Source organism: Leptodactylus fuscus, chromosome 11 (assembly GCF_031893055.1).
Source record: "Leptodactylus fuscus isolate aLepFus1 chromosome 11, aLepFus1.hap2, whole genome shotgun sequence".
In the NCBI taxonomy this organism is placed as follows: Eukaryota; Metazoa; Chordata; class Amphibia; order Anura; family Leptodactylidae; genus Leptodactylus; species Leptodactylus fuscus.
The window spans coordinates 30475338-30489199 of NC_134275.1; the positions used below are offsets into that span (position 1 = coordinate 30475338).

Here is a 13862-nt window from a genome sequence, read left to right on the forward strand (position 1 = left end):
CACTGCACAGTTCTGTTCTCCTGCGTTCACACAGAGTTTTTTGGTCAGGAAACTGACTCAAATTCCTCCTCCATACAAGCCTATGGTGAGGCGTTTTTAGGAAGAGGAATTTGAGTCAGTTTCCTGACCAAAAAACTCTGTGTGACCGCAGCCGATCCTCCATCAGTAGCAATCACATGATGGGAGCGCTAATGAAATACTTTTCTAAGCAAACAGAAAGGCCTCATTGCACACGATCAAATGTGCAGGCCGAGAATTTCCTGATGGGGGGTCTGATGCTCCATCCCAATGATTATAGACTTTACCCTTTACCATATAACACAATTGCAGTTGCTGACTGGCACCCCGACACATGAGTGATAGTAAAGGACGACTGTAGCTGTGATATCTTTAGGCACACAACTGACATGGCCATGAAAACGCTGATACCTTGGCCTATATGGAGGTTAATTGATGGATGTTAAAAAATAAATAAATAAATAAATTAACAGACCCCATCATGAGGGACTTCCAACAGTAGTGTGAACCTACCCCTAAGGGCCCCTTCACACAGCGTAAGCGCGCCACTCATTTAGACCCATACACGCGAGCGCTTCAAAACACATCCCATTCACTTCAATGGGAGCGTGCGTAAAGCCGGCTTTACACGCGCTCCCATTGAAGTGAATGGGATGTGTTTTGAAGCATTCACGTGTACGGGTCTAAATGAGCAGCGTGCTTACGCCGTGTGAAGGTGCCCTCAGTCACACAAACCTTACATCATACTATAGTGTATATGGTCTATAGACCTTTTTTTTTTTTTTTTTTTTTTTTTAATGTAGATTGTGAGCCCCACATAGAGCTCACAATGTACATTTTTCCCTATTATTATGTCTTTTTTGGAATATGGGATGGAAATCCATGCAAACACTGGGAGAACATACAAACTCCTTGCAGATGGTTTTATGCCCTTGGCGGGATTTGAACACCAGGACTCCAGCGCTGCAAGGCTGCAGTGCTAACCACTGAGCCACCATGTGGCCCCCTCGTCTATAGACCTATTTGTAAGCGACTACTGTGTTATGAATGAACCTACTATCAATTTAAGTTTTAGCACCTTGTTTTTTTTTCAGTTTTATTATATCTTGCAATATGCATTACTGTTTCATCGTTCTCCAAATTGTACATCGCTTGGAATCGGATTTATAGCCCTAATAAAATAAATGCATTTACCAGATATTGGATTCACTACATTTCTTTGAAGTCAAATAAACGTCTTTATTCTTCATATAAGTATTTAATAGGATACCTTTCGGTGTCTCCTCATTTACAGCCTGGAAATGTGGAGATTTTGTGTTCCAACTCCCAGTGATGATGTAAGACTTTCCATCTGAGCTTTTACCCATGGACTCCTGAAAAATCCACAAGCCAGAATATTACAACTCTCATAAACAAAGTCATTATAACACAATTTCCATTTTAGGCCTGGTTCACATCTGCGTAGGATTTGAAATCTCGGGCATGCCCAGTAACGCTCCCTTCTGAGCACTACCGCACATGTCCGAGCGCCATTTTCTTGTGGACAATGGAAGAAAGCGCACAAGAAAATGGCGTCTGGGAATGTGCAGTAGCATTCAGAAGGGAGTGTTACTGCGCATGCCCAAGTTTTCAAAGCGCAGGGATCAAGGCTACAGAGGACGGACACATGTTACACCGACGGAGGAGGAGGGCATCTTGGAGCACAAGCAAAGGTATGACGCAGGGGGGTACATGATGGCTTGGGGAACGCCCAGGGTGCACAGACAGATTCATTTACATATCGGTTTTACCAATATGTAAAAGAAACCGGGGGGAAGGGGGATTGGGGGAGGTCTTTTTAAAGCCTGAATAGCCTTTTTAAAGTATATTCAGGCATATCATTATGTAAAAACACGATTTCCAAATGATAGAGCCCCTTTAAAAACACCCTTAACTCACACTGCAGCCTGTAGACCCATCCACAACAATATATATTAACTAAAAAGAACTAAAATAAAATATGACACACAGTCCTGAAAAAGTTGCAAAAATATTTAAAAAAACAAAATGGAAAAAAACTTATGACTTATTATCAACCACATGTACAAAAAAACAAAACAAAAAAAACAAAGTGTGTCTGGTCATGAACCAAGGAAAATGCTGGTTATTAATTGATGACCACTTCTTAGGATTGAAGACTGGGGACCCCCACCGATCAGCTTTTTGAAGAGACTGCAACATTAAGGTGAGTGCTGCAGCCTCACAGCGGAAAAATCAAGCTCAACGCTGTACATTGTATAGCAGATGGTATGGCAGCTCAGCCCACATACTTGGACTACGACTTAGATGCAAACAGAGCATGTGACTGATGAACATGACATCACATGAACTGTGAAGAGGAAATTATATTCAGGGAGTGCAGCTTCAAACAGCTGATCTGCAGGGGTCCCAGGTGTCGGATATTCAAGGATAGCTAATCAATTAACAAATCTCGGAAAACCCTTGAAAAACAAGTTTTTCATGACCCTTAGGGGTGACTGACAAACAGCGCATCTTACTTAGCAGCCCATTTACTTACCAGTTCTAACAAGTGCATGTCACTATTCCGTACATCCCTGCCAGGACTAAGGAGCAGTCCAAAACACCTGCAGAAATACAAAAAAAAAAATTCAGAAAAGTTATTAAATCTATTTTAAGAGGCTTTATTATGAGAATTTCAATGCTTTACTGTGCTGATCAGTACTTACACTACTTGAAGGTGACAGCCTAAAAGTACCTTCATGACCAGGCCTCATCTGACGTGTCACTTTATGTGGTAATAACTTTAACGCTTAGTTCACACGTGGGGCGTAATGGTGGATTTTGGCACAGAGAGTGACGCGGCTCCCCGCGTCACTCTCTGGCCAAAACCCGCCTGCCACGACAGTCGTGGTTTACCCCTCTGGAGTCGGCTCAAATGAATGGGCCGACTCCGGAGGTTGCTGCCGCCAGGTGCACGCATTGGCTCAACGAGCCGCGGAATCCGCCTGAAGTAAGGGCAGCCCGCTTCTTTTTTCCGTGAGCGGCAACATGCCGCTCATGGAAAAAAGTAGCCTGGCGGTATCCATAGACCACCATTGTGAGGGGGCAGATTATGAGGTGGAATACGCACCATAATCTGCCCCCTCTGTGCCCGTGTGAACGGGCCCTAAGACAATTTAACTTACACATGTGATTTTGAGATTGTTTTCTCGTGACACATTGTACTTCATGTTAGTTGTAAATATTGATAGATATTTTTAGATTTATTAAAAAAATAAAATAGGAAATTTGATGAAAAATTTTTTTTGGGGGGAACGCAATTTTCAAAATGTGAAATGCTCTGCTTTTCAAACAGATAGTCATTTCACACAAACAAATGAATAAATATTATCTACCATATCTCTGCTTTATATTGGTCTCATCTTTCAATTGTCCTTTAATGTAGTTTGGACATTATAAAGCTTACAAGTGGAACAGCGATTTTCCAGATTTATAAGAAAATTTCCCAAACTAATTTTTTAGGGACCACTTCAGCTCTGAACAGGATTATAAAGACCTATATTATAGAAACTCCCATGAGTCATCCCATTTTCAAAACCACACCCCTTAAATAATGCAAAACAGCATTTCGGAAGTTTGTTAACCCTTTAAGCATTTGACAGAACTTAAAACAATATGGAGGTGAAATTTAAACATTTTCAATAATACATTCATTTAGCCCTAAAATTAACACAATCATAAAGAGCTAAAGGAGTAAATGCATCTGACAGTTTGTTGTGCAACTTCTCCCGAGCACAGAAATCCCCCACATGTCGGTGTAAACTGAGGTTTGGGCAGACTGCAGCGCATGGAAAGGAAGGAGAGACACTGAGGGATTGAAAAGCAGATTTTACTGGAATAGTTTTTGGTGCCATGTCTCATTTGCTGAGCCCCTAAAGTACCAGTATAAAGGAAACCCTCCAAAAGTGACCCCATTTTGGAAACTAAACCCCTCACAGAATTTATCAAGAGGTATACTGAGCATTTTCACCCAACAGCCTTTTCACTGATTTCATTAATATCGGGATGTGTAAAGGAAAAATCAATAAAATGTCACTTTTTAAACCAAATTTTTCATTTTCACAAGTAGTTAAAGGAGAAAAATCACCCAATAGTTTGTTGAACAATTGCTCATGAAGGCGGCGATACCCCATATCTGGTTATAATGTACTCTATGGGTACATGTTTGGCTTTTAAAGGGCGGATTTTGCTGGAATAGTTTTCGGGTGCCATGTCGCATTTGCAGGCCCCCTAGAGTACCAATAGCAGGGAAACCTTCAAAAGTGAACCCGTATTGGAAACTACACCCCTCGCAGAGCATATTAAGGGATATAATGAGCATTTTGGAGCATTTAAGGAATTTATCAAGGAGTATTATCATTTTGAGCCTAACAATGCTTCCCAAAAATTAATGTACAATGTGAAAATTTTAATTTTTAAAGAAATATGCCATTTCAGTGCCCAATACGTTGCACCCACTTTGCGTCATCAGAGACCTGCACTCCTAAAACTATTTAGTGGGCCATCCCGGGTAGAAAGAAGTTATATATGTGGGTGTACACTGCTGCTTGGGCATACAGCAGGACTCAGAAGGGAAGGAGCACTGCGCTTTTTAGCTTTTGGTGTATAGATTTAGATGGATTTCCTGACACCATGTTTTTGCAGAGCCCTGGAGGTGCCAGTCAACTGAAATTTCCCAAGAAGTGACCCCATTTTGTAGGGGAGATTTAATATTCTCTACAAATGTGACATGGTGTCCAAAAACCAACAATCTAAATCAGCGGTCCAAAAGCACATATTGCGAGAGAGAGATAGATAGATAGATAGATAGATAGATAGATAGATAGATAGATAGATAGATAGATAGATAGATAGATAGATATGTCATTTTATATAAGAAAAGGGAATTTGGGGGTTTTTATAACTATATAACTATTTTTTATTAATTTTCTTTACACACTCTTTTTAAAGGGATTCTACCATTAAAAACTTTTTTTCCTCCCTAACACATCGGAATAGCCTTAAGAAAGGCTATTCTTCTCTCCTACCTTTAGATGTCTTCTCCACCCCACCATTCGGTTAAAATCCTGTTTTCCACTGGTATGCAAATGAGTTATTTCGCAGCACTGCGGGGCGGGCCCCAGTGCCCAAACAGCACTGGGGGTGTCCCCAATGCTGCAAGAGATCTCTCCAGCGCCGTCTCCATCTTCTTCAGGTGAAAACGGAGGAGGCAAGGATCCGCGCTCAAATGGTCATGTGAGAAGGACGAAGACCAATCGATAGATGGAGTTAGGTCGATGTTTATTAATGTCAGGTACAGAAGAAGCACAACGCGTTTCAGGTAAAAACAACCCTTTTTCAAGTGCGTAAAATATCAGTAAACAAGTCGGGCGGGATGCGCATCCGCGTTGTGCTTCTTCTGTACCTGACATTAATAAACATCGACCTAACTCCATCTGTCGATTGCTCTTCGTCCTTCTCACATGACCATTTGAGCGCGAATCCTTGCCTCCTCCGTTTTCACATTTACTTTCCCGGTTCTCCGGTGTTTAGTCTTGGAACCGCTGCCACTCTCACCAGAAGCGACTTTTGTCTTTATGGAAATCTAGGGTGTTGTGATCCCATCACAACCCCACCAGGTGAGAGGAGTATTGGTCATTCTCGATTTTTCATTTGTTATAATACTACTACACTTAGTGCGCTCGGTGTCTCTCTCTCTTTTTTCCATCTTCTTCAGGAACGGGGTCTTGACACATCTCCTTCTGAGGGTTGGCTTCAAACTTCTGGGCCTCGGGTCTAGGGCAAAGCCAACTGCGCATGCCCACGGCCACAAGAAAAATGGCTGCTTACACAGTATTGTAAGAAGCCATTTTCTTGTGGCCGGCGGGCATGCCAGTCGGCTTTGCCCTAGGCCTAGAAGTTTGAAGCCAACCCCCAGAAGAAGATGCATCAAGATCCCGTTCCTGAAGAAGATGGAGGCGGCGCTGGAGAGTTCTCTTGCAGCATTGGGGACGCCCCAGTGCTGTTTGAGCGCTGGGGCCCGCCACCCCAGTGCTGCGAGAGAACTCATTTGCATACCAGCGGAAAACGGGATTTTAACCAAACAGCAGGACGGAGAAGACGAATAGCTTTTCTTAAGGCTATTCTGACGTGTTAGGGAGAAAAAAAAAAAAGTTTTTAATGGTAGAATCCCTTTAAACTTTTTTATTTGCATCAGAACCAGCAATCAGAGAGGATCACTGACTCAGCACTATAGCCTGCAATACACGTGTATTGCAGTCTATAGAGGAAGGCAGCCTATGCAGACGCATAGGCTGGCTTCTTCATTACTCGGCAGGATCAACCAGGTAACGGGGGCTGACGTTTATCTACAGTGGGCGGTCGCAAGCCAGTTAAACAGGCAGGTGAATCATTACTAAATTGAGCTTTCCTCCAGCATATACTTTCATCGTCAGTAAGGCCCTTATAAGACAGGGCGATGTTCTGCCGATGTATTATACTTTACCGCTGACATCAGCCGATCAACAAACAAACGCTCATTCATTGGGTGATTGTCGGCATTATTAGATAGGCCGACCCTGGGGAACAAAAGCTCGTTTCTCCGACAATTGGCTTTATTTTGGGGCCTTTATTTTGGAAGCGAGCAACGATTCTATTTACACAACCACGACATCTACAACTTTCAGATTGTTCACCTGTGGGTTTCATTTCCATCAAGCGATAAGTTCTGTAACGTAAAGCAAAGAATAGGGAAATATATTCTTACAAATGAATGAAAGATAGTAATATAGTTATAGATTACCTCTCAATGGTGAGCTCTTTGTTGGATGTCTGCTGAACATAAATAACAATCTTCTTGTCAACCCCCTGACGCAGTCTGAAACACTGCTTGTCCTTATCTTTAGAAACCGCACTATTAAAACAATAAAAACATGGTAAACCTGCAGTAATGCTGTCAGGAAAGGGAAAAAGGAGAAGAGCAACAAGGAAAACTTTGCTTAAAGGGGTTACATACATTTTATTCTTGAAAGGATACCACTAGGATGTGGCTGCGATATGTGAATAGTGTGGGTAAGACCACTTAAAATGTCACAAAGATGATAACAAGGGGCTACAGAATGCCGGCCAGAGACAAGGTCACTAAAAACCCTACAAACACAGCGCAAGGATGAGAGAAGTGCAGAGTCTGCCAAAACATCCCTCATCATGTGATCAATGGAGAGTCCACCAGTTTATATGGTACGCATATAATAGAAAAAAAGAGCACCAGCTCTCACCAGCTCTTTAAAAAGTTCAATTTATATTTTCAAGCCATATAAAAAAGACAGGGTATGTCACATTGGCACTGCCTTCTTTACGGCTCGCAGGCCCACAGAGGTGGATGGAGAGTTGGTCATGCAAGTTGGGGCTTCAACCGGAAAAAAACAAGCCTATGGGGGACCTTTAGTCCATTGTTCTCCTCATCACTGGGGGACCTGGTGGTGGGACCCCCATTGTTCAGACACTAACCCCTGTCCTGTGGACACTGAATAATACTAAATATCTACAAATGTGTTGCATGACAGGCACCACCATTCTGTTCCTATAAAAGCATATCCTTTATGTCAGGGTCTCCTCTGAGTGATCTACTCCGTCTATTTCTGCTTCATATATAAGATAGTATGGCCACCGCTGTCTTTTCTCCAATTGATGAATATATTATATGGTGCATGCAAAGAGATAGACATCATTATAGAAACACAATTCAGAAAGGTGATGCAACACCGCTAAAACATACAATACATGATGGTGGAAGGAAGTATTTGAAGTTATTTTTCGATGCAATAGTTAAATGGCAATGAGGAAGCTTCTGTATATCATCAGAGAGGGAAGAATGAAAAGGAGAAGCAGAATCATTTGTGCCTTGCCAATGGATTAGATGGCTGGCATGTATATGATCATAGATGGCAGTGCCAACAATGCTTATGTATACGGAAAAGGACAATGCAAATCATTAACTAACATAGCCTTGCTCATGAAATGTGCCGAAAGTATGAGTGCCACTTAGTGCCTGTAGTTATGTTAGATGCATCCATAAGGGACACTCCAAGCATGCATCCATAGGTGTCAGATGAGCCAATAGCGTGTCCTTTAGGAATTAGCATATGTGAAATAGTACAAAGCATGCATATTTATTTGTGCTGCCTCCACTACACCCAGTTACTGCTAACTGTGGGCACATCAAGTTTCACTGATTAGAGTGCAAGTTATTACAGATTACAGATGAGCGACTATATTCGATCGAGTGCGCCGCGTAGTTCTTGGTGTGGAGGGGTGCCAAGGAAGGTGGGAGGGGCAGTAAAATTTGATGCCCCTCCCACCTTACCTGACGCTTTTGCACCGGGAACTGTGCGGCGGAGGTATTCAATTGAATATACTCGCTCATCTCTATTACAGAAGCATTGCTATGAACACCTTCAAGTTTCATGGCCTGATACACCACCAATGAATACTTATGTCAGTATGATATATAGGGTTGGGCAAATAATCAAAAAATAACCAAAATCGAATGTCAACGCCAACAACCAACATGATTTTGTGCATGCTGGTTATTTCGGTTTGGTTATTACATTATTTTTGAGCCTTTGCCTGCAGTTTGTTCTGACCAATCAAATCCGAACCAGAGCTGCTATTACTCTAATAAAAAGTGGAGGCCTGGGGGAGGTGATCAAGCATAAAAAACCCCCAAAAAAACAGTGTTACTCACCTCCCCTGTGCTCCAGTAGTATGTTGCACCGTAATGCAACGACTGAAGCGTGACGCTGTTGGTCAGACTTGCATCTTTGCATCACGATGTCACATATGGCTGAGGCCCATTCAAAGACGTCAGCAGTTTCTAACATCTTTAGCAGGGCCTGAAGAGAACCTTGAACAGCGCCGGAGCCCAGAGGAGGATCACAGACAGTAAGGAGAAAGCAGTGTATCACTTACTTAAAGGTTATTGTTTATATAATGAAAAGTTGTACAATGTTCCAATATACTATCTGTATCAATTACTTACAGTTTTCTAGATCTCTGCTTGCGGTCATTCATTCTGCTTATTTCTAGTGGAAATAACATGTATTTGCTGAAACTGACAACTCCTTGGTGAAATGACAAGTGGCCCCTGCCTAGAGGGCCAGGGATCCATGTTCTCAATAGATTTATCCAAATGTTATATAAACACTGATCAACCACATGGCAGGCTACAATGGTGCAATCTACAAGCCATATAGGTCCATGAACAACTGGCTGAAGCTGACCTTGGTTACAAAATGAGAAGAGGGCCCGGTAGTGAAGTGTACCTCCTACCACAAAACTACTTTATAAATGAATACTACAGGTGAATAATAAATTAGTTAATAATAAGTTAATAAGGACAAATGCTTCTCTCTACATTTATAAGGCGGTTTTCCACCTTAAGTTGCTCAGGCATCTTATAACCTCTGTAAAACTAGGTTACTCCATAGAAATCTATTAAGGGTAGGGGACTGGGAGGAAGGAGGGTGGCTGGATGAGAAAGGGAGAAAGATATCAATGAATAGTTTAAAGTGGCAAAAAGCCTGATAAATGAGGAAAGAAGCATTTTTCTTTAGCATGTTTCTTATATTCACTTCGCTACCACTATACTCACTAGTATCCCTTTCTGGAAAGCTATTATATAATTGGAGGTATGCTTTAACACTGCCTGTGGACACATAAAAAGGTGCCACAACACAATCATCAGGACCAACCTGGAAAAAATAAAAACTTGCCACCACATGCTCTTGAGGACCTACCTGAAGTAGCCCTTTCCATCATCTTCCTTAATTTCAAGAGACACAGAAAAAGTGAAGATGTCGCTATCAGGGGTCTGAGGAGGGATGGAAGCGGTAAGAGGCGTCTGTTTGAACGAGCGCCGGAACGCTGTCGCAAAACTGTAGAGTATCCGACTCACCTAATAAAGAGATATAGTAAGTTTTATATAATGTATACGCAGGCTGTTATAGGTATACAGATAGACCTACCAAAGGTGAATGTACAAAGCTAGGTATATTAGGTATATTTACAGAACTGTACTGGGGTCAACACAACATATACATTAACTTCTCAGATCTCTAAAATAAAAACATTTTAACATCAATTTTAAAGGAACACACCAAGTAAATCATATAATCTGTATTAGGCTACTTTTGCACCCGGGTTATTAAATCAGTTCACCATATGCACCAGGAAAGCTCCTAGTAAATGGATCCATAGACCCCCTATTCATCCGACAGAAGCCAAAATTGCCTTCATTTAGGTGGTACCCTGTGCTTACATTTTTTTATGCACTAGGTTGCGGTTGCATTTAGTTACCATGCAGTATACTTTTTTTTTTTTTTTTTTTTATATGGGTGCCTATAAGGGATGGATGCCACTCTGCTTACTGTACGCACCAGGAAAGTTATTTACCTTACCATGATGTGAAACTAGCATCTGGAATGAAGCTTTTATATGTAGCACATGACATAGGGATAATAGAGGACCAAGGCTATATTCACACAGATTCATGGCTGGGTTTTGTCAGGGTGAGCCAGCACTAGTGTGATACTCTTTGGTCTTCACTGACCCATTGACTTTTAATGAAAATGTCAGGTCTATGAACACGGAGCAGTGTTTCAAAAAGTGTGGCATGCTCTGCTTTTTCACATATCATGGGCACCCGCCCGAGTACACTGGTAGTGCAAACAGTGCCAGTCCCTGTGTCACATACCAATTACAAAGGCCCTGCACTAAGCAGTGTATCAAATTTAGAACTTTGCCTTTAAAGGGGCTCCATCATCGGGGAAAAGTAATTTTTAACTAATCACATCCTTGCATAGGCTTCAGAAAGGCTATTTCACACCTACCTTTTGTATGTAAATTGCCTCAGTAGTTTTTGAATGAGCCCATTTTTATTCAGATGCTAATTAGCCTGCTCCATGCACAGGAAGTTGTCAGCCAGCTCTCCTCTCCCTGCTATGTGCTGTGTGAGAGAGCAGGGAGGAGGAGTCAGCAGCCTGTGGAATCCAATTAGCATATGAATAAAAATGGTCTCATTCAAAAACTACAGAGGCAATTTACAGATACGTGTGGAATAGCCTTTCTAAAGGCTATGTAAGGATGTGATTAGTTAAAAATGACGTTTCTCGATGACAGAGCCCCTTTAAGGCAACTTTAGATGAGGAATTTCACATTTGATAAAACTGACCTATAAATAAAACTGCTCTGATGAAATCTTACCGCCTCCTGGATCTCACAGCGGAAGACATGTATCCTGAAGAGCTCAGCATTGTAATGACTCTCAGTGAAAGCAAAGCAGTCACTCTCTGGAGTCCCGTCGTGGCCTCGGACACAGAACAGGATCTTGTATATTGGATATTTTGCGATCTCAGTGTTTGTTTGCGGGTCGAGAAGTCTGTTCAGCGTAATGATGAGATAAAATACATTAGTTTACGCCTTTAGTTTAATGGAGTTGTATGCCATATACACTGGAAACAACTAGGCCATACCTGACCGTTCCTTCAGACACATTGGGTACAGAGAGTGTAACATCCAGTGCATTCTGACATTGCCCTCGTAGTATGGAGATCATTCGGAGGGCTTCTACTTCACTCCGGGGAGCGTTTACAGAGGCACAGCCCAAGTATGTGAGCTTACTGAACACCACACTGTCTTCATCAGGAACTGGCGAATACAAGTCAGACCCATCTCCACAATCTAGAAGTAAACAAAGCCAGTTACACAATTTGCACTACTTGATAAAGCTTTGATGTTTACCAGTCATAGGTGCAATTTGTAATGAGGGATACGAGAAATAGTCTTGTGTATTAGCATGACATACCCATGGCTATTGTTTGGCTCATCAACAAAATTACACAAATCTGACATATATAGTACAGGGCACCAGGCAGTGGTATGGATTGGATAGGCTCTGCCTCACCTGTTTCATTCAACTTCAGTCTCTAGACTTTACTGAAGTGTCTATTCAGCACCAGCACAGTCCACAGGGTGAAGGTTTCAGACTAACCCCATATTCACACCACCGAGATTCAGCTGAATTTATCAGTCTGAACAGTAAGCAAGGAGATATACTCCTAGCAGTATGGTTATCTATGACAGTAGGAGCCCCTGAATCCCAGAAACATACTGTCCTTTACTATATTCACTACAAGACAGTATATCACTGGGAGGCAGAGAATACTAGTGTCATATATAACCATACTGCTAGGAGTCCCTGTCCCACCATACTATTCAGGCTGGTCAATCCGGCCAACATACAGACTAAGCTTCACGGCTGAAACACGGTTGTACAAATGCAAGGTTACTATTATAGCAATAACATAAACTACCAAATCTTCCAGAAGGCTGAACATTAGTTCACATAGATAACATTGATTTTTACTTCAAACAACTTAAGTTAAGGGGTTCTCCATATCTTGATACTGATGCCACTACCTGGACCCCTTGCCCACAAACAGTTGGAGTGATTCTTAATGTTGTCAAGGTCAAGCAATAAGAATGGGTGGGTAATAGTGTTTTATATGCCAGTCTAAAAATAAGCCCCAAATGCCAGAAGGCGCACCTGATTTATCAAGAGGCTCCATATAATAAATCAGGTAGCGTCCATGTGCCAGAATGGAGGACTACGCCAGCTCCTGGTGCGAGAAAATAATTATGTCCCCAACCCAGCCCACATTTGCTGAAAGTGGTGTGCCAACAGCAGAATGGGTGGGTGTGGCGTTGATGGGTTGATAAATTCCCCCTAATAAGTGGGCACCATAGCAAGTATGTAACAGCACTGTCCAGACAGCAGCATTATTTTATCGTGGTTCACCCTCAGAGACACAATACTGAGGACCTTTCCTCAGGTCTTAAATCTTCAATATCTGGTCAATGGGAGTCTGACGAGCAGTAATATCACTGATCAGCTATTTTCAGCGTAGTATATTGAGCCAAGCGCAAATAAATGGGAGCCAAGGACATACCCTCCCCCTTCACTGCCCATGTCCGAAGGTACAGGGCATGCGTACTGAAGCTAAGGAGTAGTACTCTGGCTTCAGTGAAGAACTGTGTGTATTGTAATGTGGGCGCAGATGGATTTTGGTTTGAGACAATAAACCCCAGGTCTATAAGGGCCTGTAGATGGTTTAGTTTCCCAAATCGCCCTGACACATTCCCTTTAAACAGGTTATATACACTCACCGGCCACTTTATTAGGTACACCTGTCCAACTGCTCGTTAACACTTAATTTCTAATCAGCCAATCACATGGCGGCAACTCAGTGCATTTAGGCATGTAGACATGGTCAAGACAATCTCATGCAGTTCAAACCGAGCATCAGTATGGGGAAGAAAGGTGATTTGAGTGCCTTTGAACGTGGCATGGTTGTTGGTGCCAGAAGGGCTGGTCTGAGTATTTCAGAAACTGCTGATCTACTGGGATTTTCACGCACAACCATCTCTAGGGTTTACAGAGAATGGTCCGAAAAAGAAAAAACATCCAGTGAGCGGAGGTTCTGTGGGCGGAAATGCGTTGTTGATGCCAGAGGTCAGAGGAGAATGGCCAGACTGGTTCAAGCTGATAGAAAGGCAACAGTGACTCAAATAGCCACCCGTTACAACCAAGGTAGCCAGAAGAGCATCTCTGAACGCACAGTACCTCGAACTTTGAGGCAGATGGGCTACAGCAGCAGAAGACCACACCGGGTGCCACTCCTTTCAGCTAAGAACAGGAAACTGAGGCTACAATTTGCACAAGCTCATCGAAATTGGACAATTGAAGA

General features: G+C 42.3%; 1 protein-coding gene across 1 annotated transcript in view; it reads right to left on the bottom strand.

The window, feature by feature from the left end:
- The window catches only part of RABGAP1 (RAB GTPase activating protein 1), a 116658-nt gene that overhangs the window by 85660 nt on the left and 17136 nt on the right, over positions 1 to 13862 (bottom strand). Inside the window, exons 4-9 of the mRNA XM_075260175.1 lie at positions 11589 to 11796; positions 11320 to 11494; positions 9855 to 10012; positions 6860 to 6970; positions 2576 to 2642; positions 1289 to 1391 (exon numbers count right to left, since the gene is read on the bottom strand). Of these exons, the coding sequence (XP_075116276.1) occupies positions 1289 to 1391; positions 2576 to 2642; positions 6860 to 6970; positions 9855 to 10012; positions 11320 to 11494; positions 11589 to 11796 (822 nt within the window). The remainder of the gene's footprint in view (positions 1 to 1288; positions 1392 to 2575; positions 2643 to 6859; positions 6971 to 9854; positions 10013 to 11319; positions 11495 to 11588; positions 11797 to 13862) is intronic.